We start from the raw sequence: 26,252 nt of genomic DNA on the forward strand, positions 1-26,252 counted from the left end.
TAAAACAGGAATCACGTGACAAGCTTGATATCCACAAACGAACCACGCAAACACATAGAAATCAGAGTAATACCACACACAAGCAAAGCTCCATCACAAAGCAAAAATTCGATGCACCACAAATAAGATCACCACGAAATTGCAAAACAACTCCATGCAACAGAAGATGTCGAAAACAGTAACCAGAAGAGCGAAAGCAGGTGGGATGGCTATACATTGACAAAACTGTCTCAGCAGGCATGGAAGACGGAAGGACCATCTCCTGTTGCTCAATCCTATTCGCATACAATAGGTCATTACAGTATATGTCATTCAATTACAATCATACGTAACCGATTTCGCAGATACTCTTCCAAACTACAAAATTGTGCCCAAAGCTCTACGATGCCTACCCATCAACTAAACTACGCTAAATTACAACTACACTGAAGCTAACTTTGAAAAGGCAAGCCGGATGGTGTTGCTCTGCAGTTGGGTCGCATGTTTGCATACAAGCGCCTCTGTTGCCTGTTCCTCGCTCTCAAACAGCACCAAAGCCTGCTTCTTCCCGTTCGACTCAAATATCTTTGCGTTCACAACTGTCCCATGCGCAGAGAGGTGACTCGTGATGTCTTCCAAGGCAATATCTGCTGGCAAACTCGACACATGGATCATCTTCGTAGGTGCACAACAATACCGATAGTTTTTGGCAGCATTTCGATTAAACCGGTTCAGAGGAGACGATGAGAAATCGCTAGTGTCTGGTGACGGGTTGATCTGCGCGTGCTTCGAGAAGTTGACATCCATGCGCTTTCCGAACAGTGTCACGCCCTGCACGCCCCAAATCCTCCACCCTTCCATCTCACCAACCGTACCTTCCACTAAATATCACACGGTATGTCCGGCACTAACCTAAACCCCTAAAGCTTATTCCCACTAAAACAATGATTCAATACGAAATTAATTTAGCTCCAGAAAACACTCACATACCTTCAGGTAGTTGAAAGCCAGCTCCGCTTGAAATCCATCTCCCATCTGGATCAGAGCATGGTCTGGCTTGTTATGGAGAATCTTGATACGGACGATATTCCCGTAGTTCGAAAACAAGTTGAAGAGTCTGTCAGCGTCGATTTTCTGCACATCAATCACCCCAACTTCCATTTCCTCAAAAACCTGAAACTTCATCAAACTCCCACCTCCTGCATCCCCTCCCTACTAATCTCTTATCTTAAAGTACTGAGTGCTCAACATACACCTCATCACTCCACACCAAACCCGATAGATGATCACAGCCCCTAAAGTGCCGAACGATTTACCTCTGGTACAAGGTTCGAGACGAGCAGTGTGCTTCTGTCGTTAGTGCCTGTAATACCCGGAGGAAGCACACCACCAAATGCCGCAGCAGCCGCAGATGCACCTCCCATGGCAACCTATACAGCACAGCCATCATAATCCGTCTATCAGATACTTCCAATTCACCTCATTTTCCAAAGCACTCATCCCCCACAGCAATAACTACAACCAACTCACGATCAACTTAACTCTATGCTTCTCAGCATTCGTTACCCACTACCTGGCCGTATGAATTCATGCCTAGTGCCGGATGACCCCCTGACTGCTGAAATCCCCCTGCTCCACCAAAATCCAAGTCAGCCTCGACAAGCATCGTCAATACAAAATAACCCTCGCAACCCATTAACGCATGCGATCCAACCTTGACAAGGATGCGAAGCATACCAGGCCTTGGCCCACCAGTCCCCATGTTGTACATGTGCCCACCCTCTCCAAAGAGTGAAGACTGCAGCAATGAAACCCCCTGTTGGACATGCAGAGCCCAACATGGCTGCCCTCAGTCAACTGCAAAGATACAATAACTAATACACGACCTACAATTTACGTATTAAAATTCACACGCTTGGGAATTGCACTGCATACAACAAATCAATAACACAACACAAATATATACCCAACCCAGCGATGCGACTGAAAACCTGCCACTCTTAAAATGTAATTTATCTTTATGAAGAGCAAGCAAAACAGCTCCACCTGAAACCCTTAACCACTCTGTCAATCCGATCTTAACTCAATTGTATGTCAAAAGAATTGCGGTAATAACGGAGTGTATGCAGTAAGACGGTACATGTTCTAAGCATCTCAACCCAAGTGCACAACCAATGCGACGTCAAACACGTATGACCAAATATAAACAACCTAACAGTACCATTATATTATTCCCAGAATTCCCTGGTCGCGACTGCTCCGACGGCAAAGCTGCGTTCGTGAAATCCCTGGATAATAACACAAAAAAATTCAACACTCATACCACCGTCCTCCACATCATCGCATCCAAAACACAAACCACCCACACGCAACGTCCCGTACTGGACAATTAAATCCCTTAGGATGTATGGAAACAAACTCAGGAGACCCCGCTAGTCACTCACCAACTCAAACACACACGGCCTACAAACAGTACACCTTGGTTGGAACTCTCAACTCTCTCAGCACCTACATCTCTACTGAAACATGCTACAGTTTGACAGCAAATAACTCCTCCTTTGCCCCACTCCCACAAGCTTCGTCACACTGGACATAACACCAACCCAGAACATACCTCGTCCGCTCGTTGTTATAGTTCACCTGCAGCTCCTGCAAGCTGTACATCATTGAAACACCGCTTCAGCACACCTCTCTTGTCCCAGACATCACCACACGTTTAATCCATATCCTCAAATATCCTCTACACCAAACAAGAGTGCACAACAAAGAACAAGTCCGTGAATCGCACACCACACCACCTAAGCTCAACCTTAGATGCACTTACTTGGAATACTGTATATCTAGCGTACAGCACCCATCGTAGATATTGCGCCCCTGCAAACGCAACCGTATGTCTCGTCACCTTCCTTCAAACACATCACTACATCCATCACAAAATACCAAAAAACCATAAAATCAACACAGAATCAAATAGCACCACCCACTTGCAAAGTTGTCCTGGCCTGGACTGCACTAGGCTGCGATGCATACTGCAGCAAAGCTTGGAGGCCTGCGCACATCATAACCATTTCACACCACAGTTTCACATCCAACATATTAGACTCCAAATTCACGCTAACAGTATCTTACGTGTTTATATCCCAGTAATTCGATGCCGCACCACATACACAATCGCATCTCATCTTACTTCTACCATTGACATCACCCATTCATGTTCAAACAAACCGTCGCCACAAACACCCATTGCCTTCCACCACACATTCTCAAGTTCTTTAGACTTCGCCACCAATACACTTACAATTGTAACTCCACCGTCGCCCCTTTCTCTCAACAAACAAAGCCTGCTCCTACAAGACACTGCCCCACAACACATTCTACAACATTCTACATTCGTTACGGCTGGTATAAGCCTGTGTTCACCTTCGACAGAAAGAGAAAAATGGTGAAAAAAAAAAGGGCCCACAAAAGCCAGAAGAGAGATAGATAGTCAAGACAGAAGAGAAGCTGACCAGCTGACTTTGTGAAGGTGACGATCTTCTCGACAAAGCCATGAGGGGAAAACACTTGGTGCAGCACATCCACGGTGATAGGATAGAGCGGGTTGTGTATGGTAATTAAAAGAATTCGATTGGGCAGCAGTTCCTGAAGAATAGCAAAGCAGAGACAAGTCCAACGTTTCCCCAACATGGGAAGAAGGAAGGAGGAAAAGAGGTGAGAGAAGCCAGAGAAGAAAGACAAGCAAAAGAGAGGCTAAGGCCTGTCTATTGGGAAGATGACTCGCGTACCCACAGAGAAGCATCCAGAGGAATACACACAAATGGGGATCAAGATCCGAGACTGACCTGCTCTGCAGGTAACCGCCTTGTTTGTCCATTTTGATCGGGAGTAGTGAGCTCTTTATGAGATGAGAACTGCATATACACGTTTCTGCCCCTGTAATGCCTCACCCAGGTAACATAGAGACAGTCAGAAAATGTGATTCTTGCCTAGTTTTGGGCTTGCATTGCGAAACTCTCAAGTTTTAGCGGCTAGATAAACTCCAGGAATTAGACGATTTCCTAAAACTTACCGTACGCTGGGTTGAACAGTAGTATAATACTGCATTACATTAATAGCAGATGGAACGTCCTGCATCTGCAACAACGCCTGCACAACCAGAGCCCATGTCTATTCAAGAAGACGACCCACAATCTAGAGAACACATCAGACGATAATTGTCTAGGTGAGGTTTCCGTTCCTCACACAACGAACTAATGAACTAATCAAGGATTTCATAAGTATGAAGAGTTGAATGTTTACATTGGGAAATAACCCAAAGCACACACCTGATTTTTTGCACGAAGCATAACCACTTTCTGCACCACTCCAAACGATTGAGCAAGCTGGAGGAGGTCGCTCTGAATCAAAAGAGAGCCATGAAAGGCGTTTTTGCTTAGCACCTCAAAAGAACAGAGTTGTTCAGATGTGGTTTAACAATAAAAACCTTTTATGTTTCATATTCGGTAACAGCACCCACTCAGTGGTATGAGCAACCACGTGGTGACCAGTACCTTTGACATAGCCGCTTGAAATCAACTCTATAACCTAGTTCCAATGAGTATTTCGGTGTGAAAACATTATTAAAGTAAATTTCTGATTTCATTAAGGGTAATATGTCTAACTTAAGAACGAATAGTGATAAATAGCTGCACTAATGAGCACCAACATAAATAAACAGATAGACAGAAGGTTAAAGACAGCCAACAACGACAGAGTAACAAAATAAAGTATACCTCTGCTACTTCAGGACCCACGTTTCGTATATGAAGCACTTTCGAAGGCTCCGTCATCTTGGCGTTCACACTAGGCGCTGCACACGCAAAAACAGTGGATGAGATCAGATTCCTATTTCTAAAATTCTATTCCAAAAGTAATTCTCTCTGCCTAGTAAACGCCAATTACCACTTCTGACGTCTACAAGTATGCATTTCTAATCGCCACGGTACTAACAACGCTACCATGCTCAGTGCAAAACCAACTCTCAACACATCAAAACATCTCCATGGCTACTCCTCATGAGCCCACATCTGCTCTTCAGAACATTTTAACAGGGCATCTAAACGCAGCACCACGTTGCCACCAACAAGGACGACTCTCACGATTTCTACCTTCACAACAAGACACCCCAAATTCACCACAAACCAACCACGCATACACTAGACAAGGTCCCACCTTGCAAATGCCTGATAGGATGCCTCATAATGTATTTGCTTCACAGAGAAGAGAGATGACACAGATTTGGTCTGCAGAGATCTGTTGAAGGATAAACATGGCAGGAATAAGAAGGCTTTGAGGACCAGTCTGGGGAACAACGAAAACCAATGCACTGACTACAAGTGCACGGCAACCACGCAACAAAACCACAGGGGAAGGGTAGCCACACCATTACAACAATGTCAAACTATCACTGTCTGCAACAGGATGATACAAATATCTACAGCACACAACACCAAGTTGAAAAAACAAAGAACGTCCAGTCCACTCCATAAACCAGCCATTCACAGGATCAACCAGTATGGCTGGATCACGACACAGGCACTTGCGCAGTCTACGAAACCACTCCAAATTTCAAGAAGACTAAAGGAATCTACAACGCAAATTAGGGATAATTCATGAACCAGAGGGAAAACGATTAGAAACCGTCTGTCACTATCGTTGAAATAAAGACTTGCTTATCCAAAAAGAATAAAAATAAAAATAAAAATAAATCCATTGTAGTTCTGGAATCGCAGGCGATCCGGAGCGTGACAAGAACGAAGAGAAGCTCTTTCCACTCACCAACATCAATATAAAAGAACATTCCTGGTCCGCATGCTCCCTCGCTGAGAACTAAAAGCCAGATAGCCCTAACATTCTCGCTGCGTGCTAAAACTTGAAACGGAAGAGGCACGCAGAAACTATGATAATAGCGTGGATATGCAAATGAAGGAACGCTCCCACCAGTATTTTAGAAATTTTGAAAAAAAAATCTGAGATCGGTGCGTCATGACAGCTGTTCAAGATTGGGATTACAGAAAAACGCACCGGGAGCCGCAAAAGGTGTAACCCTAAAATCAGTCGCAATGATTCGAAGAATTCTTCAGTGCCGTGGATGGCACAAATTAGAGGAGGAAGATTTACCGTTTCTTGGCATGACCCAGAACTCTATTTTGACTACCTTTAGACTACCCTATGTGGCACCGAGCGTACCTCTATTCGGGACAGTTTCCTATGTTGCAAGTGGGACATTCGTGAAACAACAAAATAAAATAAAATAAACATTCAGAACTTCAACAATAAACCAGAGATGAAAATGCGCTAGAAAGGCCAAGCTTGTAGAGGAAGTAGCAGCGAGAGTGTGAGAGAAAGAGAGAGACAGAGGAGTAGAAATACGACACGCGGAAGACGCACTTTAAAATTGGCATTATTACCGCCCGAAAAGACAGATGCAGAGGCACGATACAAAGTCACCCCACGAGGGAGCACAAACACCACTGCACATAGGAGGCTCGGACTGACCAGCAAACAAAGCTCGTAGCAATCAGAAGCAATGGAAATACATAGCAACCCACCCAACCACCCCGTCGACAAAATTACCCTTGCGAAGGCTAGTCACGCACTAACCGCGCACACACGAACCCCCATTCTTCACTCCCCATCCCAAAATTGACCGACGTTAACAAAATTTCCAACAAAGAAGGCAAGCAAGGTATGGCCAGAGGCACCAGCACCACGTACCGTACTACCCCCCTAGGAGCCGCTCCTGCCCCCGCAATCACAACACTCGCGTGCGAACCAGTCGGAAGCGCACTAAGGCTTGCGCAGGCTGAGTCGCACCGCACGGCACAACACAACACAAGGTGAGGGGAACGAGCGCAATGCTCTACACCAGGAACAAAAATGGAACAGCTTCTGCTGGCGTCGCCGCGGCTGTAACTGTAGCTATGGCGCTGCTGCTGCTGCTGATACTGCTGCCCCTGCTGATACTGTTGCTGCTACCAACATCATCCACAAAGCAAGCGATACCGCCACAAGACTTGGGCGTCGGGTTGCATCCACATTTCCCAGCAGCGTTGGCTCCGAGGTGGTGGTCCAGTTAGGGCAGAGAACTCGAAGGATATGTGGGGTACCCTAGTGGAAGTGAGTCCACTTTCTCCCTTCTCCCGCTTTTGCAATCACTTCCCCCTCTCTCTCTCTCGCTTGTCTCCCTGCTTCCGCTGCTGTTGCTCCTGCTTCCCCACTTTCTCCTCTTACACGAAGGTACGCTCCTTCGCAGCCGATCCGTTTCATAGACGACGACGACGAGGACGAAGACGACGGGAATGTTGAAACAGGTGTCCCGACGCCGCGATGGAATCAGCATCTCGCCTCACCTCGCCTCACCTCGCCCCTCCCTCCCTCCCCGCCTCTTCCTGATTCTTCTTCTTCTTCTTCTTAGTATTAATATTATTAGTATTGTTTTTTATTTTTATTTTTATTTTTATCATCACTAACATGTTCATCCTTCTCGGCTGCCCTCCCCCCCCCCTTCTCTTAATCTTCATTGTCGTGGGAATTGTTGGCATGGTGGACTCATCACCACAGCCATGTAAGGAATGTGTTATGGTGCATTGTCGCTCTCTCCCTCCCCCCAAACAATACAAACAAACAAATGTGTGGAATCCATGTCTGGAAGGGGTGTGTTTATGCTTCAGTTCCTGGTCATTGCTTGCTTGCTTGTGCCTCTTTGTGCTCCTTTTTCATGGCTGTGTTTTGATGGGGAGAGTATTTCTTGTGTTTCTTCACTTGGGTATTGTATTCCTTTTTTTGGCGTTGGAGGATGTTTTGCTTGCTGCGTCGTTGTTCTCCAACTCTTTGTTTGAATGTGAATGGAACTGTTTATTTTCAAGCGTTTGTTGTTGATGTGGTTGGTTTTGAATGCAATTTTATTATATTACAAACTTTCAAATATCTGAAAGTCAAAATAAACTAAAGTGATTAGTTCTAAAGATATGTCATGTTGTATTGATTTCTTTTTGTCAAACTAAATACTAAAATTATATGTTTTTGTACAGATGTAAATTCTTAAATTTAGATGTTTTAATATATATATATATATATTTATTTTAGATATAGTGCTAAGTGCTTGTCTTTTTGTTTTACCATGACCCTTTGGGCACAATGTTCACAAAAAGTTTGATTGTCCATAGTATGACCTTTTGGGTGCAATATCAACCCACAAGTTCAATATATTTCTCCCTATGACCCTTTGAGAACAATATCAATACAAAAAGACTAAATATGCATGTACTAAACCTCCACATGTATTGTATTAAAAAAAAGGTAGAATGCTGCAGAAGTGGAAATTCTATTTAAACAACAAAAAAATAGATGTTTATCCTAAATTTTGTCTCTGCAGCAAAAGCATGGGCCCAAAGGCACTCACTACCAATATTTAACTTACAAACATATTGCTTGACTTGAAAATGCTGACTGCAGGGGTTTAAATTGAGCCTCAAGCCCAATGACAATGATTCTTTACTACCTAAATAAATGTGGTTGGTGGTACTCGCTTTCCTTCATTCATTAAATTTTAAAATTGCAAATGGTCCAAGTGTACAACAAATGGATGAAATACAAACAATTATTCGTAAATCCAATACCAAACGACGAACGTTTTCATCCATAGATAAGACACTATTTTTCGTAAACCCAAACCATCCGAGGGAAGAATGTACCGGGAGACCGGGACGTCGGTGCCGGTGGGGAATCCCACGGCGTCCTACCACACATGAATTTTCGCGATGCGCGAAGGATTCAAGCTGCGGACCGGATGCTGATAAACGAGACAGAAAAAACAACCCATGGTAATCGTCCATGGAAACCCACATCACCGTGACGATGGGGCTGAGAATAACAATAGTCATGTTCAATCCTCTAGGGCTCAACGAAAGTGCACATGGGAGGTTTTAGGGTGGGCTTCGTCTGCATGCTCCCTGTCTCCAAGTTGTTGTAGACCTCCTGCCCCAGCTTCGCTCTTGATTCGCAGCGTTGGCGTCAATGGCGTTGGCAACGCCCGTTACCACCTTGTGGAAATCCGCAACCGCGAGAGGCTCATGCTGCGACGTTTCGAACAAGGGACACTATGGAGAATTGAGGGCGCAGTTCTTAGGAGCAGTAGTCGTGTGTAGGGAGGCCCAGCAATGGGAGCGGTGTCGGCAAGCATGCTCGTCGCGAGCTAGGGTTGTGTGCCTTCTGGGTGGTAACAAGCGGGTACGTGAATTTTGGATTGCATTGACGTGCCAGTCACTTTTGTTTTTGTTTTGTTTTGAGGTCAAATTTTGAAGTGGGGTGTGGCGTTTAGCCTGGCAGGTTTAGTGCTTATTTGGCTCTTCTTGATAGTAATGCATTGCCTCGATGAGTGGTAAGTTATCAGGAAAGCTGAAAAACATATTTTCTCATGGAAATGTTTTTGGGTCAATTGCGAAGGGTATCTTGACCGTCGGTAGTGTTCGAATATGAGAAGCTGCCGGGTGAGCTTATTGAGCGCACATGATTGTATGTCTCACCTGTTTTACTAGAGAGAGTGTGGCGTAGTATTTAACTGTTGATCTCCTCTACTACTTCAAATTCTATCCTGCGGTTATAAATGCTTTCGATAGCCACAGAACTCCCCACGTCCGATTTTCATAGCATTTAGGTTAGATATTCAATATTCATGTATGTAATTTTATTCACAGCCTTGACGTCTGTCTTAATGGGCCACTCGCGACATACCTGCATAAGACATACTACTGCTACTCTGGGGATCTCATCAAAATGTACATGACATCTAAATAAACATGACAATGCCAGGATGCGGCAAAGAAAGCGCTAGAATCTGCCCTTGGAGAGAAGAAAGGTGATTTCAGTAAGTGGGACGAAGAGATAAAGAAGAGGCAAGAGAGTGGCGGTGGAGATGGAGGAAAAGGAAGAGGTTGGGGCAAAGGAGGAGGAGGTGGTGGCGGAGGTGGGAGTGGTGGTGATTCTAGTGAGGGTGGACTGCCACCACTCAATAGCAATACCTGGGACGATGCGAAGCAAATGGTGATGGCTTTTCTGGGATTGGCAGCCCTTGTAAGTTTTGGAACCACGAGCAGATGCCTCTCAAATTTTCTCTTTTACGATTGTTCATTCATTATGATGTTGCTTCATCTCTTGTTAGTGATTCCGTTGCTAGACCTTAGAGTTGATATTGTATGTTGTGTACAGGGGTTTAATCACATTTGAGATGTTTTTATTTTAATTTAATTTAATTTTAATTTTAAATTTTTCTGTTGGGTGCAGTACTTGGTGTTGACACAAGGGAAAAGGATGCTGGCAGTGTCTGTGAACTCGGCTTTATTTGTTTTGCGTGGATTTAAGGCGAATGGGTCTAGTTCTCCCAGTAGAGAACCTGCACTTGCAGGACCTATTAGTGATGGGCCCGGGCCTGCTGAATCTAGCGTAATTAGCAAGTGGGGTAGAGATTAAGTATTTGGTTACCAAAATTGTATTTACGGTTTATGACAATAACATGAAAAAAGATGATAATTAAACATGAGTGTAATCAAGTCTTTATTCATTTATTTGGGAACTTCTTTCTTAAAATACAAGGCAGTGTAATGCTAGTTTTTGGATGCCTGACATATATTGTGCCTGAAATCATCAATAAAGTCTCGAGTTTTTTTTGTTTGACATGTTAGAGATCCACCCCTAATTGTATTAGAGTACATATTATTTTGGTTGATTTGATTAAACATTTGGAAAATCAGTAAATTATAATAATATAAAAAACTAATAACATCTTTCTAAAAAAATAAAAAATCATAGAATACAACTTATGTCAATGTAGAAAAGCACATGTTTTGGAAATAAACATAAACTATCATTTAAAAATGGTTATAATAAAACAAGATATATTATCTTTTAATTGCAATTAAAAGATTTCAATGCAACATCAACAACATTTTAGTTACAATACAATTTTGTAAAAAAACATCTTTGTTTGAGATTCTTGTTACCATTCACAATGATAAAGTATCAGAACAAGGGACAAGAATTGAGAATAGGGAGGAAGGGATTCAAAAGAGAAGACAAGGGTTGAGTGAGTTTTGATGCTGCAAACATGTTTGAAATTTTCCTAAGGTTGTGGATCTGCACTAGCAATGTTGATGTAAAATATTCCGGTCTGACATATTTTCTTGAAACCCTAGCAAACGCATGCTTGAAACGTATTCTGTATTGTGTAAACGAGTATCAAGAAGCCTCACAAGTATGAACCTGTTAAAAAATTGCAGGAGAGACTGTAATTAATTTATGAAGACATTCAAAGGATGTTTAAAACGTTTAAAACTCTGATAAACAGATAATAAATGCACCTGTTACAGAGGGCCATAATTTGGAGCAGTCAGAAGCGTCAGATACGAAGTAGAACGAAAACGAGAGGTAGAGAACATGTACAAGGGGGATGATACTGACCGATCCAATCCCTGCTCAATAACTTATCAGACCAAGATCAACTGTCCTGCGGAGCAGGTGAACCTAAACAATAAAGATGACATTCAGCGCAAGGTAGCAACTCAGTCAACTTCAATTAACACACCAGATTGGCGACTATGACCAAGTTGGTTGGCACCAGCTGGAATAACTTAATTCAATCAGCTACAAGGAGATACCAAACGGAAGATTATGCCACGCTGCTCACAAAAGCCATCACAACAGCTGTGGCAGTCAGCTACTCTCATCTAATTGATTGGCGGAATCCTTACAGTCCGACGAGGACACAACATATTTACACTAGGCAGTAAGTGAACAGCTATGGTGGTCGGCAGGTTCACGAAACACTACCATTTGTTCGCTTTAGGTGTTCCAAAAGGTCCCCTCATCAACAATGGCTGTACAACTCAGATTCTCTCCTGCATAATAGGAGATTAATCCTGGAGTTCAAGGTTACAATTGTATGAGGCTGCTCGTAATCCAAATCAAAGCAGCGAACCCATGAACGGGGTTGACTGATTATCTCTAGATTTCCTCGAAGTTGTAAGGGGGGCAAAGCTGCGAGGACCATAGGCGAGGGAGTTCTCGTTAGCTTCGCTCAAAACATTACAGCTAGATGAATCGGTAAAAGATATGCGTGAGGCAGATTTGCTGACATGCACTCGTGGAGATACATTGCGCCTCCTGGTCGTCGGGGCCTTGGGGCTGTGGTTTGATGACAGCAAAGTTGAATTCCCAGCTCTGTGCGAATGGGATCCTGAAGTATGCAAGTGTGCCAGCTGAACATCTCCGAAACCCATCCTGTGCAAGACCATGCATGAATGTCAGAGAAAAAATGATAAACAAAATTGCTTGGACAACTTGGACGACGAAAAGACGAAGTATGTAAATTTCAGGATTGGAACTTCAAAATGATCTAGATACTCCAGAGACGAAGGATTTTAAAATAATTAGATTGTAACCCACGCGAACACAAGCAAGTAGGGCAGATTTCGTAGAATAGCACTGTTGTAGGGCAACGAGGACGTTTATCAGTGCGGGACTGTTTTAACAGGATGATGCTAATATTTCTTCACTACGATATAGTACTTCAAAATTTGCAGGAGTTCCATTATCGAACCTGAAATGTGTCTTTCCCGCTCCAGAATTTGATTGCTGATCTTGTGTGTGCAGTAACTCCGCAGATTGAGTCACTGTTTCACTGCCGAGCCTTTCGGATTCTAGTCGAGTAATCGCCGACTTGGACACTGAGAGTTTAGACCGCAGATCTTGGATTACCATGTCCTTCAGCGAGAGATCCTGCAGTGTAGATGCTATATCTCTGTGATTCACCTCTGAACATGCCCCATTTGAACTTGCAAGGTCATTATCCTGCAGGAGACGCTCGTGTTGCATTCTCAAGAGTTTCTGAAGACTCTTTTGACTAGCGTGAGCGCTTTCAAGTTGAGAGAGGATGTGCGACATCTTAGCTTTTCTGGAGGTAGCCTCCTCCTGAGCTATCGTAAGATCATGCTGCAACTGCTGGGTTACCATCTCTGTCGTAGTAACTTTGTTCTTCTCATGCTCAAGTTGCAATTTGAGGTCTACAACAGCACTAAGAGCTTGCTGAAGCTGCGACTGCACCTGTTTCATCTCATCAGCAACCGCTGAAGCTTTTCCTTGATACAGTTTAACTTCCGTAGCTGACTTGTCCGCCTCTAGATTTGCTGTTGATGCCTTGTTCATCCAGTCTTTCAGCTCAGTTTGTATATCGTTCAGTGACGTTGCATACACAAGTTTCTGATGATTTAGCACTTCCACTACAGAATCACATTTCCCCTTCCAAACCTCCAACTCCTGTTGAAGTTCCACCAAATTTGCCTCGTGGGTCATCTTGACACGCCTCTCTTCATCAACTGCAGCAACAGTTTTAGCTTTCCACTCTGCAAGCTCACGCTGAAGACATTCCACAGAGCGCTCAAGATCTAACTTCGATGTGTTGCAATGCTCAGTTCTACTTTTCCAGAGGTCCACCTCCTTCTGCAACTCTTTCAACAAATCTACAAACTCGACTCGTACGCCCTCCACTGCATCCTCGGCGGCTGTAGCTCTTGACTTCCAAAGCTCCACTTCTAATTTCAAATCTGAAATGGAGATATAGAGTTCCTTCCTCGCCAGCTGGTCGTTCTCAACTGAGCTGCGTAATTCATTCCTCCATCCTCTAAGGCCCACAAACAACAATTTTATTGTGGAGCTAAGAAGCTCAACTTTTTTGGCACTGGCGACTTCTGTGCTCATATGTAGACTCTTCAATTCCTCAAACGCTATTTGTAGTCTGGCCTCCAGCTCCGCGAATTTGTCAATACCTTCTCCTTCGACAATTACTAAATGCTGACAAAAATCTTCTAGTTCTTTATATAACCCATTGACTGCCGTTCCGATCTGTTCCCTTGCCGTTCTGCCCTCACAGGCTGCGACATCTGCCGATTCCCTCCATCTTTCAAGCTCACATTGCAACTTCTGCATGGCGCTATCAAGTTTCATATTCTTAGTAGTCAAATTTTCCGCCCTTTCCACCCAAACCGATAACTCAAGTTGCAGTTCCTTTATAGAAGATTCAGTCTCTAGTTTTCTTTTGAATCCCTCTTCACTTAGAGATGCAACTTGAGCTTGTGAGACATCCAACGCTGCTTGGAGATTCTGTAAGTCTTGAACGTATCGCAGGACACTATCTCCTGCCGTCTGCAGCTCACTTTCGGCCAGTTTCAAAGCGTCCTGCATCTGTAGAATCTCTGCCTCGTTCTTTTCCATTTGACTCTTCATCATGGTCAACTGGACGTCTAGATGCTCTCTGTGACATTCCTTTTCAGCTAGCATGTCCTGCGTCATCCGTAATTCATCTTGGAGAGAAGTCAGGGACGCTTGAAGCTTCAACAGTCGGGAGTCACGCTCTTCAACCGTACTGGAGGTCACCTGCAGCTCATTAGTGAGCTGAGAGATTAACACCTGGGCATCACTGTACTGATCAGTGATTTCCTGCAGTTCCTCGACTTTGCACTTGAATCGCTCAGCTTCGTGCGCATTAGAGGCAGATTCTTTTCTTAAATTTTCGAGCGACTTCTTCAGTCGTTTCACCTCTTGCTCCAGCTTCTCCTTGTTTAGTTCCATATTTCCAAGGGTGCTGTCCGTCTTGGCCGCGGACACCTCCAGCTTCTTTAGGATCTCAGTTTTATTATCTAAATCCTTAAGCGCTCGTAATCGTTCTCTAGAAGCTTGTTGAACCAACGTGGTTTGATGCGCCGAATCGTATCGTGCACTTGCAAGCATTCCTTTCAAATCTTCGATAATGCTGTCCTTTTCTACCACAGCCTCGACTAGACTATCGCATTTCTCTTTATACTGACTGAGGTCAGCCCGGGTGGATTCCAAATTCACTTCACAACTCTGAAGCTTAATTTGGATAATCTGGAGTTCTTGTACAACTTCATCAAACTCGGATTTCTCTTTCCGTATGCGGTCTGCACAGCTTTGTTCCAGCTGTGGAAGTCTCTGCTGAAGATCTTGCAACTGAGAGCTACTCTGGGTTGCGGCTTCTTGGGCACTCTCCAGATCGTGGCACAATTGGTCCATCTCAAATTGTCTGTCGGAGCATCCCAATCCCTTATCAGACAGTTGCTTTTTCAAGCTGTCGATAGCATCCTCCATGCTCTTGCGCTCTTGCAAGCCAAGTTGCACTTCGGCCTTAATCTTTTCCAAGGCTTCTTCGCTCTCTTCTAAAGAATTTCGGAGATCGTACAATTCTGTCTCTAGATCAATCTCCCTGAGCTTCCACTCATCAGCCCCTTTCTTCAGGTCTCGCATCTTAAGAGTCAGGGTGTCAATGTCTGCCTGCTTCTCTTCATTTGACTGCATTATAGCATTTAAGTACATTTCCATCTCTTCCATCTCTCTCTCCTTGTCTCTCAAATGTATTTCCAAGTCAGAGAGACGTGCTTGCAGAAAAGATTCCTCACGCTCCTTCTGCTTCAAGCTGTGCTTAGCTTTAGCAATCTCAGATGCCAATTGCTGCACAGCCCATTCCGAAGCTGCTAGGCGCTCCTCCTTCTCTTCCACAGTTGCTCTGGTCTCACTTAGTATCTCCTCCATTTCTTGATTCTTTTCCTGAGCTATTTGCAGATGTAACTTCAACGTTTCCACATTGCTCAATTTCCAGTTCATCTCCTGCAACTCCTCACTCTTAGAAGCGAGACCAGCTTCAGCTTCTTCATGAGTTGCACACAGCTTTGCCATAGTGGTTTCACTGACCTCTAACTCTTTAATTAACTCCAGCTGCTTAGCCTCAAATAGATTCAAAGTGCTTTGGAGAAGCAACTTGTCTCTGAGAAGTGCTTGGTTCTCCTCTCTAAGTTCTGCTTTCTCTGCTTCCATGGAGCTTAAATTGCTCAAGAGGGCGTCTCTCTCGGTACTCATACGTTCCAGCTCCTCCGCAACCTACAGGCAGAATACTTTAGCAAATTGTGCACGACCAGGGAAATTAATGAAAAATCTAGACCAAAGGTCGTTACAGTTCACTGCAGGACAAAATAACTAAAGTGATTCACGGGGGCTGGGAAATGAAGCACAAAGCGAACCTCGTGGAGATTGTCCTGACATCGTGAGAGCTGAGCATTCAAGCTCTCTAGTTGCCCCTCGCATGCGCCTTTATTGAGCTCGGACTCGTCTTCCAGCTGATGGATCCTATTTAGCAAGAGAAGCTCGACTTGAGATAACCTTTCGGTCTCCTTTGTAGATTTATCCAACTCTATATTCAAATCACAGATGCGATGTTCCAGAACGCGTTGAAGCTCTTGCTTCATCTTCAGCTGTCCCTCTAAGGATTTAGATTGTGAGGTCTCTCGGTTGACTGCTTCTTTAAGCCCAGCACAAATATCATCTAATTCCAGCACATGTTGTCGGAGTTGCTCTAGGGTCGCATCCTTGGCAGCCATGGAAGCTGCGAATGTCTCACTCAGCAAGTGGGACTCCGCCTTCAGTCTCTCCACTTCTAATATTTCAGTCGACAGGTGATCTTTCGCAAGCTCCGCAAGCAAGCTTTGGTCAACAATGTCCTTCTTCATTGACGAAATCTGTGCTTCAAGCTTGCTTATGACACCCTCGAGTCTCTCCACGTTAGTCTGAGTTTCCTTTTTCTGCCTCTCATTCTCGAGTTCCTTAAACTCGTAGGCATCGAGCTCGGAGATAAGTTTGTCTTTCTCGTCATGCAAAGTTTTTTCATTTAATCGGAATTGCGCCAACGCCTTGTCATGGGCAGCCTGCAATTTTTTCAGGTCTAGATCTCTTTGTTTTATCAAGTTTTGTTTCTGCGCATGAAGGTCAACCATTTCTGAGACCTGCTCCTTCAACCTTTTAATTTCGAGCATGCTGGCCTCCTGTGCAACCAAAACCTCTTGGTTCTGGTTGACCTGTTCAATCTGGGGTGGCACATAAATTTCCCGACGCTTGTCCGTCAAAGAACGGAGCACTGTATCTTCAACCTCCAAACTCTCACCAGGATTTTTGGAGTTACTAATGTTCAACTTATTCAAACCTGATACACAGGACTTAGCTTCCAGATCACTTAGAGCGTTAACCAAAGACCTCGATTCGCCGACTTCAACTCCAAGCTCTATGAGTCTGACACCCTTGCATGCCAAGCATGTCTCCACGTCACGCACAAATCTATGAACCCGTTCTTTCTCTTCATCCCAGGCTATTTCAGTTTTGTTAAATTTCGTCGCCAATTCAGTTGAATCTGGGTTCTTCTGTACATCGGGTGATTCATTCAGAGGCTCTTGCAGCTCCATAGATGTCCTTGCACCTCGAGAGTCAGAATGCAAGCACTCCAATGTACCATCATCTTGCACTGTGTCCTTCTGCCAGGATCCTAACCCTGTCGGCTCCCATTCCATTCTAGCAGCATATTCATCCAGAAGAGTTGCTTTGGCAGCAAGCTCTTCTCGCACAATGTCAAATGCCAACCTGGCCTTTTCAAATTCCCTCTCGGCCAAATTCATACTAGCTTTCGCATCAGCCATCCCTCGCTCCAAATCCGTCTGGTGGAGGTGTTCATGATCAAGGGCTTGTTGCAGCATATCCAGCTGTGAGTTGAGATGCTGGGCAAGCTTGGCCTTGGCCTCCAATCCATCACGCAGGGAATCAATTTCTCTTACCATCTGTGCCCTCTCATTATCCCACTCGCTCTCGCTTACCTTCAACTGGATTTGCAATTTTCGGTGTGCTTCTTCCAATGACCCAAATTGCTCATCCTTCCACTTGGCCTTCTCTAGAAGATCATTAAAATTTTCCTCCACTCTAAGCAAGTGTGATTCCCGGATCTTAAAATCTTGAAGGGCACGTTCGGCCGAATCTCTTAGTGCTCTCTCTTGAATAAGCTCTTTTTCAAACTCCATCATCTTCTCCGCAAGAACTACAGCTGCCTCCTTCGCCGAAGCCAGCTCGGTCACGCTCAAACTGGAGGCCTCCAGGTCGGCAAGTGCCTGGAATGCGTCGTGGAAAGGAAGTGAAAAATTGTTAAAAAGTTTGCAAAAAGGCGGCTAAAGAAAATTTGCTGGTCCGCATGCTAAAAGGCAGCTAGTCCGATTGCTGTTGGTAACGGGCAATAGTTATCCGTCGCTTAACTACCTAAGTTTCAACACCAAATTTAGGGTGCAGTGACTAGTGCGTCGAACTGACACAGAGCGCTACTTAGTTCATGCCATCACAAGCTACTGGTGACATGAAACAACCATTACCTTTCGCTTTTTTCAGCACGGATCATGACAAGTGCGCAATTCTGAAGTTCTAAACAGTGAGTACTGCCTCGTGATGACGCATTCGGTATGGAATATTGGAAGGCCATGAGCAAGCGTAGATTTTCAGAAATCCACATGTCAACCATCATACCAACGTCAGACTACCAATGAGAGACTGTTGAGATGATCAAAGAACCCGTTATCTAGACATCCTGGTAATGGTCAGGTACATCAGAAACTGTAAGTACCTTAGATAGCAGTGCGGTTTTAGCATTTACTTCCGCTTCAGCTGATGAGCACTTTGTCTCCATCTGTTTGGCTTGGCTTTTCATCTTTCTCAGCTCTTTCTCCAACTTTCTTATCGTGCAAGCTTGTTCTTCACAAAGGGCCTCATTCTCCTCAAGATTTCTTAGAACATCTTCTCGATCCATCATCCCTTCACTCTGCATACCTTGGTGAGCTAGGCGAAGCTTGTCGTAATCTTGCTTGAGCGAGTCAAAAAAATTATTTTTCTCCTCCAACTTTTTTCTCGTACTTTCATTCTCAAGTTTCAAGTCCGCAAGTTGCCCCTCTTTCTGCCCTAACTCCTCCGAAGTTTTCTGAACGAGATGATGATAGCAAATTAGCGGGGCTCAGACAGACACTTGGAAGCCATGGGACACTGAGTCAAGGTATTAAACAGCTGCTGCAAATGTAGCAGCACCACAACAATACACGAGGAACGGTTACACCAACCTCATCAATGCAGTTCACATCTGAACATAATGCATCCCTAGCAGTTTAGAATACAGTCTAACTTGAGAGTACTTGTAGCAATCTTGTAGCAAATGTGAAGCGATTCTCAGATGGTTGACATGGCTCAAAACCATCGACATTCCGTGACAGACTCCACTCATCAAAATGAAATCCCCTAATCCAAGCCTGACAGTGATCAAAGAAAACAAAGCTTCTCATTTGCGAAATTATCTTCTGCTGAACGAAAGGATGCGACAGAAGACCACATAAGCAGTGTTTAGTTGCATCTCACTCCAGAAAAGCGGAACAATCTAATTCGGGCCCACACACTTACGTTCCGGGGTTTTTAAGAACCCTAAGAGCCAGAGGAATCGTGTTTAAGGACGGTAAGTCTGACGGGTCTGGAGAACTTTACCTCGAGCTCCTTCTTATGAGAGTCCATCCTTTTCGACAAATCACTGAAAGCCTTTCGTTGTATCGCTGCCGCCTCATCTTTGAGACTGCAGCTTTTCTGTAACTCATCAATGGTACGTTGAGCATCCTCAATAGCACCCTTCAGTCGATCGTTCTCAAGTAAATCCCTCTCCCTCTTTCTCTCTGATTCATGAAGCTTGTTCTGCAGCTGTCCAGCAGCTGATTTGGCGATCTGGAAGTCCTTCTCAAGTTTGTTCAAGGATTCTTCCTTTTCCACGAGCCCATGGTTAGCAACTTCCAAGTCAAAAAGGAGTCTCTCTCTTTCCAACTGCCACTGCTTCTCCTTGCGATTCTTTTCAGCTGACTTACTAGCACGATCATCTCTGACCAATCCCTGCACCTGCCTTTCTAACATCTTCACAGAATCCATAAGCTGCTTGCAGTATTCCACAATAGCTGCAGGCTGGGTCAAAGCGAACTCCAAAGTGACTTGAGGCATCGCGAACTCTCCCATCTTTAAGTCCTCGACAGGAAAGAAAACTTCACAACTTCGGATGACAAGGCTTTAGCTCTACCAATTTCATTATCTACGATGACACCATGTTTTTAGTGCATTCTCTAACCCAAACACCTGCATGCATCATTTATCAGCCCAGTTTAAGGTTTGAGTACAAGTTCAATACAAGGGAGCTTCGCAGTAAAATGAGGTCGGAGTGCGCGAAGTCCAGCATTGCCGAAACTTCAGAGGGTGAAATTAAGGAGAGGACGCAGTAGACTTTCAACTACACAGAGCGCACTATGAAAATGTATAAAATCACGGAGAGTTTTCCAAGAGAGAAAAGAGTTGAACTTAGCCTCTACCCCTCTATCACATATCAAAAGGACTAGTAACATTTGAGATTCATGTAGAAATACGGCGTTGAGCCATGATATCTAGCGCGGGAGCACGCCACGAAACCTCGGTTTCACAGCACTGCTACAACGTGTATCTTCCTCTTTCTGGAAATCGAGAAGTTGATCCAAACGTTGAAAGGAACCTGCTGCCACTGCTTGCGAAACGAATACTTCTAAACTCAAAAACGAGAGAACGAGTAGTTCAACTCCAGGAACTCTTCCTTACTGGTTCACAGTACACTCCACCAGTAAGCATTATTGATACAAGCTCCTATAGAACTAATCGGGAACACTCGCAATAACCGGGCTTCCAGCAGTTTCGCTAACACGAGTGTGATCAACTGCGATCGAACTGCAGCTGGCTAGCTACGACATCACAAAAGTAGAGCAAAATAGAACCACGAGACGCGATGGCCTGGACTAAGACCAAAGCGGGACTAGAGCGAGAAAAAGTCCTCGCGAGGGAGAATGGTTCCATGCCGTTGCGGAAAGACAAAATTTGAAATGCCGAGAAGCGCGGTGGAGGGAGACCACGGAAGCTTCGATGAATGGAAAAAAGCGCTTTGATGGAGGGTAGAACGGACAAGAGCAACTGTGGAGCAGTTGGAAGTTTAAATTGGCTGGGGCTCAGCAGCGGTGTCCAACGACGAGCCATGAGTATCATTATACATCCCACCGATGATGCTGGAACTGTTGAATTGGGCGGGGAAAGTGGTAACTTACTAGTAAATCCTCAACCCAGTGCTTTGAACCTTCGCTAGAAGACGGTTTCACTGTTCCAGCCAATTTTAGAAGATGCGTGTTGCCATTGGGCAAAGACATTCTGTCATGCTTATAGCATGTCTTGTTGGTTGCATTGAGATTACGAGGGAGATTTGAAACCGTTGTATAGATTTCGAAACATCTATCTACTGGGCCAACTATAGGTTTCAAGGATCGAATATGCCGTGTCCTGTGGGTCCCTGATAACATCCCCAAAGGATTTAGAATTTTGTGGAGAAAAATGTGAGTAGATTAGTATTGCCTCTTTTAATTGGATTTCACATCATTTTTTCGCATCCATCTCCGTTTTCCACGTTTCAGGATTTTATGCCATGCATGAAACTCTTTAAATACTCATACTCTTTAAATACGGCTGGAAAATATATTCCATTGTGTCTTGGGAAAATGAAAGGCGTACCCTTGAATTAGAATATTTGCCTTCAAAAATGCATTTCTTCATAAATGCTGAATACTACACTGATATTACGTGCTTTAACGTCGTGCCGAGGAATTTATTACTCCATTCACAGAGGGGAAAAAAAAAAAAAAGTTGCACTTGTGTTTCAACCAAACGGTGAATATTTTCCACAAAAATACATGAAATTTTCTATTTCTGAGTGATTTAGATTGAAAGCGGCTGGACCCTCGAGCATAGAGATTATCGAACAAATCTAGTTCTTCGCGGTAAGAAAGAAGCAAGGAGGATAAACTTCCAATAACGCAGCATCTTCTACTTGACTTCACTAATTCCAATCCAACTCAAAAGCCTTCCCAGTCGACATCAGTCATGGAAGTGGATCAGTGAACAGTGAACAGTCACACATGATCAACACGGTCGCAAGGACAAACTGTCGACCTATTGATACGTGATGATGGGTGTGGGTTCGTGATGCAGAAACAGATTACTGCAAGGGATGACGAACGAAGGCGTGCTCTTCATGAAGAGCAAGTAGATTCTGCAGTAGGATTTTACTTCTGAAAAATGAGTATACAGTCCCTAGTTTAATGCGACATCATAGCAGTAGAGTGCCCTGGTAAGTTTTAAAAACTCTATATTTCTCAGAACTTCATGTTTCAACCTGTAAGGTATGTGAATCCAACGTCCAGGTTTGAAAGAAATCAGACCTACAACTCTATCCTTCACCTCGCTAGTGAAGGAGAATCTGTTGATAAATGTACGTGTATAACAGCCGACAAGCAATAGTGGAAACACGGCAGCTTCAACGCCGATTCACAAAGCTGTGCACTGGGGAAGTACAAATGCATAACATGTATGAGTACAATTGTTACTCAAAGAATAGCGTTTCGACAACTGATACGCCGATTTCTATTGTTGGCAAAAACATGCAACTAGATACCAACAATCTATACTAGAAAGAAAATGGAAGAAAATGGAAAACCATCACTACAGATAGAATTACTGTCCTAGAGCCATCGTCCTCATGATTAAAAACCTTGAGAGTAAATTACAGATAATTTAATGGTGCCATACTTGGACGCTATATCCAGCCGTATAAAATGCCCCTACAATCTACATGTCACAAAAAAGAACCTGCATGAACGTTGTGAAGCAAGTTATGAGCAATTGCGTCCCGAGCTTGCATAGCTGTAATTGGGAAATTGATATTCTCCGGCAACATCTCATCATCGACAACCTCAAAGTGAAGTTCAGGGTCAAATCCTTCGTTATGCATCTCACATATATTGTGAAGCACACAGCATGCACCCAGGACAGCAGGAAGCTCTTGCAACTTCACCTCAGTCCTCCGCTGCAAGAACTTCCAGCGCCCTTTCAGACGGCTGAAGGCACTTCGGGCAACTTGCAGCAACTCCGCTACCTTTTCGTTGAACGCATGTTGCGCCCAGGTTAGGTTGTGTTGGACATATGGAACCAGCAGCCAATCAAGTAGCGGATACCCTGGTCCTCCCACTACCCACATTCCACGAAGGTCTTCGCTCAATCCTCGTCTATACAAAGTTGATTTTTCAAACACGCGTTCATCAGACATAGACCCTGGCCATCCTATGGATACATCTGTGAATGATCCGCGTACATCCACCATTCCTTGCAAAGTGATGGAGTACGACGTTTTCTGATTGTGCTCGGTATGCCGTTTGTTGAAATAAGCAGCCACATTGATCTTTGGAGCAATAATTGGAACATGCGTCGTGTAAAGGGCCCCAACCACATCACGCATCCCAGACATGGCCTCAAATTCCTGCGTCACCTGCTGCAGACGCTCAGCCGATGACCATTGTACATACTTGGGGAGAAGCACATCATTGATTGCGGCGCAGACCTCCAACACCATCTTGTGACAAGTAGATATTCCAAGTCCAAAGCGCTTTGAAACAAGTCGCAAAGGTTCACCTGTAGCCAGCCGCCAGATGCATACTGCCACTCTCTGCTCCACAGGTATGGCTGCCCTGAGCATGGTGTTCTCCTTAGCAACCGCTCCTGCGAGCTGATCACAGATGATATTAAATGTGGCGCGAGACATACGGAACGACCGATGGAATTCCTCGTCTGGAAAATCGGGATGATTGCACTTTGCCCACCATGCTTGCGACCTATTTTTCACCCACAATCGACGGTGCACACTTTGTTGAGTTGACACAGCAGCTCCTAACGCAGCTGCTGCCACATGAGCGCGGCGCAACCGATAACTTTCAAGGACATCGAGATCAGCATACAGAGCTTGCAACTGACTGTAGTAATTCTGCAACCATTTTTGACGGCGAGCATGCTGATGCTGCCATTGCAGATGAGCGAGTGCCTGCTGTCGATCTTCCCACTGTTGCTGCCTTTCCTCCTCCTCGTCCAACAGTAGGAGCAATAAAAGCTGCCACTTTCTGTTCCTATTTCTGCTCCTGTTCCTGATAAAGTGACCGTCAGCATCAGGCGCCCTCATCGTCGCTCATGCAGTGCTGGCCTTCACAACTTCTTCTTCATTATCCCCTCTCTCGAGTGAAATCCATGCCACTGCAAAGATGCAATTCCAGCTAAAAACAAGATTAAAATGTGGAGAACAAACCCTAGACCTAAATCTAAGAATCTTGCTTATGCCAGAAACATGGAATGCGCATAAAGCTCTTGGCTTACCAATCAGCAGATGCAAGGTCACATATCTCTACACACGAAGACCTAGGTTTCGTTTCAATACTTAAATGCAGCTGCTGTTACGAATAATCGTCGCGCATCATCATTCTGAACATTGGACGGACCTAAATTTCGTCTGCATCGTTTCCGTGCATAGTTTGGCGAAATGCAAACGAAGCTCATTAAGCCTCAACCTCTGACGCTAATGTTCAAGAAAATTAGGTCACTTCTGTATTCTCAGCGTCTTCAATCCCCTCGACGAGCTTTGGCAACTAGCACAGTGCCAATATGCAAATTGACGTCTCCCAAAACCAGGCGATACGTGACAACTCACGATTCTCTCTATTCTCCATTGGCAGAAAAAGGAAGTCATGCTACAAGCAAACAAACACCATACACCAAAAAATAAGGCTCACCCAATATTAACTAGCTGCACGTCTTCGCAAGCAAACCTAAAGAAGCAACCACTCCTAACCGGGTACATCTCTAAAATGAAAACAGCTATAGCATTACTCTCATCCTAAGAAAATTGTCTTGCAGCGAAGACGTGGAAATATACTTATTCCCTCCTCCACCAATCCTCTTCCCTCTCAGATGAATTCTGTCGCTTAAAGTACTGAAACAAACATAGTTGGCAAATTCTTCCGCACAGAATTTCCCTCAACAGATTTTCGCGACGAGGCTGCGAAACATACCTCCGATCTTGGAAAGCTCCGGTGAAAAAATTACCCGCAGCTCCGGAGGCGGGACCCTTAGTGCAAACAAAGCGAGAGACAGACTCTCAACACAAACAACGCCTGCCATAGTTTCGGGATTGGATGGAACGTCGGAGTATATTCTCTTCGATTCCAACAAAACGTCGCTTATATCTTATTATTATTGTTATTGTTACATTGTTCATATTATTTTCGATTTACAGTTGCATTCACTTATCTTGTTTTCGTATGCAAACATGTTTTAAGAATATTTAGAGTGGGCAGAAAAGTAGGGGTAACAAATACAGAAATCAAGTTTGCATGCGAGAAATGGCATGGTCGTGTCCACCCACAGTGGATATAGCCTCCTTTGATACCCCCAAAGAATGCAATTCCAAATAACAATACAAGATTACTAGAGATAATCTATGCACCAGTCTGACCTGCTTCCTCTCATTAAAATTCTTTGGAAATTAAGGCCCGACTTTTTCCTTTGGTCTGTGCTTGATTCATCCTCCAAAGAAAAATACTTTTGTTGATGTTTCTATTCTTTGAGAACAATTCTCCATGCATTCTCCTTATCAGCTGCCCCTTTTCATGGGGACTTCTGTTGAAACAATCATGAAACATTAACGTGTCAGTGAGTCCATATTAATTTTAATTAAAAATATTTCACTTCATTCCTTCAGTTAATGTCAAAAGCATTTTTTAAAAATATTATATCTGTTAAACAGTTATATACTTCATATAAAAAATTAAAACTTGTAAGCTTACAAACTTGTCAACTTTTTGGAATACTAAATACTGAAAAACATAATTGTCTGTTGAAATATAGGAATTGTATATGAGTGTTAGTTGCCACCTGGAATTACATTTTATTGAACCTCTTACCAACAATTTTCAAAAAGACTTCTGACTAAAGATGCCCAATTGAGTTGTATTTTTGGAATGTGCAAATAGGCTCCTCCAACATTTGTATAATTTTTTCTTTCCCTACTGCCCCCAACATATTCTATATTTTAAAATATATCTCTATTCTATTTTTTTTCATAATAATTGTTATAAAATATATCATTAACTGACTGGGTAAACCCGTTTTTTTTTTTCAAAATAGATGTAAATAACAAATAATTTGAAAGGTTTAATGTCATGGTAAAATTGTGGAACCTTTGTTAGTGGTATGCTCAAACAGTTTCTAACCTTTTTCAATGATTTTATAGGTAGCCACTGATGCAAAATTTAATAGCTTAACCAAAGATTGTTTAAAAGTTTTGTATAGTATGATTTTAATGCAAAAAGTTGTTTTTAAAATATATATATATATATATATATATATATTTTAAAATTATCTCGATTACTTTTTTACACTGTACTTTAATGTCATTTAAA

General features: G+C 43.7%; 4 protein-coding genes across 11 annotated transcripts; 1 reads left to right on the forward strand and 3 right to left on the reverse strand.

The window, feature by feature from the left end:
- Window positions 1-216: 216 nt before the first annotated feature.
- Window positions 217-7,394, reverse strand: LOC112291653 (polypyrimidine tract-binding protein homolog 3). 2 transcript variants are annotated; one of them, XM_024539389.3, is made up of 16 exons: window positions 6,736-7,279; window positions 5,191-5,271; window positions 4,752-4,828; window positions 4,305-4,376; window positions 4,049-4,125; window positions 3,822-3,912; window positions 3,489-3,621; window positions 2,964-3,028; window positions 2,804-2,853; window positions 2,594-2,635; window positions 2,201-2,267; window positions 1,717-1,795; window positions 1,553-1,608; window positions 1,296-1,409; window positions 970-1,113; window positions 217-810 (listed from the first exon to the last, which is right to left on the reverse strand). In XM_024539389.3, exons 2-16 carry the CDS (start codon window positions 5,216-5,218, stop codon window positions 421-423), a joined length of 1,485 nt encoding a protein of 494 aa, XP_024395157.1. In that variant the 5' UTR covers window positions 5,219-5,271; window positions 6,736-7,279; the 3' UTR covers window positions 217-420. The 2 variants fall into 2 exon arrangements, with proteins under 2 accessions (XP_024395157.1, XP_024395158.1); XM_024539390.3 differs by lacking the exon at window positions 5,191-5,271 and having other exon boundaries at window positions 6,736-7,394.
- A 1,326-nt stretch (window positions 7,395-8,720) lies between these two features.
- On the forward strand, window positions 8,721-10,558 carry LOC112291093 (uncharacterized). The gene is made up of 3 exons (XM_024538078.3): window positions 8,721-9,249; window positions 9,832-10,092; window positions 10,303-10,558. Exons 1-3 carry the CDS (start codon window positions 9,037-9,039, stop codon window positions 10,486-10,488), a joined length of 660 nt encoding a protein of 219 aa, XP_024393846.1. The 5' UTR covers window positions 8,721-9,036; the 3' UTR covers window positions 10,489-10,558.
- A 1,027-nt stretch (window positions 10,559-11,585) lies between these two features.
- Window positions 11,586-20,687, reverse strand: LOC112291103 (uncharacterized). Of its 2 annotated transcripts, XM_024538102.3 has the most exons (5): window positions 19,414-20,687; window positions 18,512-18,862; window positions 16,104-18,008; window positions 12,614-15,963; window positions 11,586-12,294 (listed from the first exon to the last, which is right to left on the reverse strand). In XM_024538102.3, the coding sequence occupies exons 1-5, from the start codon at window positions 19,924-19,926 to the stop codon at window positions 11,979-11,981; spliced, it is 6,435 nt and encodes a 2,144-aa protein (XP_024393870.1). In that variant the 5' UTR covers window positions 19,927-20,687; the 3' UTR covers window positions 11,586-11,978. The 2 variants fall into 2 exon arrangements, with proteins under 2 accessions (XP_024393870.1, XP_024393872.1); XM_024538104.3 differs by lacking the exons at window positions 18,512-18,862; window positions 19,414-20,687 and adding an exon at window positions 18,264-18,404.
- A 1,296-nt stretch (window positions 20,688-21,983) lies between these two features.
- Window positions 21,984-25,324, reverse strand: LOC112291105 (protein ANTAGONIST OF LIKE HETEROCHROMATIN PROTEIN 1). Of its 6 annotated transcripts, none has more exons than XM_090255880.1 (4): window positions 25,307-25,324; window positions 24,864-24,965; window positions 22,621-24,051; window positions 21,984-22,314 (listed from the first exon to the last, which is right to left on the reverse strand). In XM_090255880.1, the coding sequence occupies exons 3-4, from the start codon at window positions 23,978-23,980 to the stop codon at window positions 22,289-22,291; spliced, it is 1,386 nt and encodes a 461-aa protein (XP_090112006.1). In that variant the 5' UTR covers window positions 23,981-24,051; window positions 24,864-24,965; window positions 25,307-25,324; the 3' UTR covers window positions 21,984-22,288. The 6 variants fall into 6 exon arrangements, with proteins under 6 accessions (XP_090112006.1, XP_090112005.1, XP_090112002.1 ...); XM_090255879.1 differs by lacking the exon at window positions 25,307-25,324 and adding an exon at window positions 24,294-24,542 and having other exon boundaries at window positions 24,864-24,975; XM_090255876.1 differs by lacking the exon at window positions 25,307-25,324 and adding an exon at window positions 24,172-24,542 and having other exon boundaries at window positions 24,864-24,974.
- Between the last annotated feature and the right edge of the window lie 928 nt (window positions 25,325-26,252).

Source organism: Physcomitrium patens, chromosome 14 (genome assembly GCF_059467195.1).
Source record: "Physcomitrium patens ecotype Gransden chromosome 14, ASM5946719v1, whole genome shotgun sequence".
Lineage (NCBI taxonomy): Eukaryota > Viridiplantae > Streptophyta > Bryopsida > Funariales > Funariaceae > Physcomitrium > Physcomitrium patens.

Coding starts and splice junctions, on each gene's coding strand:
- LOC112291653 (XM_024539389.3), bottom strand. CDS start 5,218: ATGAGGCATCCTATCAGGCATTTGCAAG. Junction 2,854..2,963: donor AGGCCAGGACAACTTTGCAA/GTGGGTGGTGCT, acceptor TTGCGTTTGCAG/GGGCGCAATATCTACGATGG. Junction 1,609..1,716: donor GACTGGTGGGCCAAGGCCTG/GTATGCTTCGCA, acceptor TTGGTGGAGCAG/GGGGATTTCAGCAGTCAGGG.
- LOC112291093 (XM_024538078.3), top strand. CDS start 9,037: ATGGCGTTGGCAACGCCCGTTACCACCTTGTGGAAATCCGCAACCGCG. Junction 9,250..9,831: donor TTCTGGGTGGTAACAAGCGG/GTACGTGAATTT, acceptor TGACAATGCCAG/GATGCGGCAAAGAAAGCGCT. Junction 10,093..10,302: donor TTCTGGGATTGGCAGCCCTT/GTAAGTTTTGGA, acceptor TGTTGGGTGCAG/TACTTGGTGTTGACACAAGG.
- LOC112291103 (XM_024538102.3), bottom strand. CDS start 19,926: ATGGGAGAGTTCGCGATGCCTCAAGTCACTTTGGAGTTCGCTTTGACC. Junction 18,863..19,413: donor CTCATAAGAAGGAGCTCGAG/GTAAAGTTCTCC, acceptor CATCTCGTTCAG/AAAACTTCGGAGGAGTTAGG. Junction 12,295..12,613: donor GCGGGAAAGACACATTTCAG/GTTCGATAATGG, acceptor GGTCTTGCACAG/GATGGGTTTCGGAGATGTTC.
- LOC112291105 (XM_090255880.1), bottom strand. CDS start 23,980: ATGAGGGCGCCTGATGCTGACGGTCACTTTATCAGGAACAGGAGCAGA. Junction 22,315..22,620: donor GCTTCACAACGTTCATGCAG/GTTCTTTTTTGT, acceptor GTACTTCCCCAG/TGCACAGCTTTGTGAATCGG.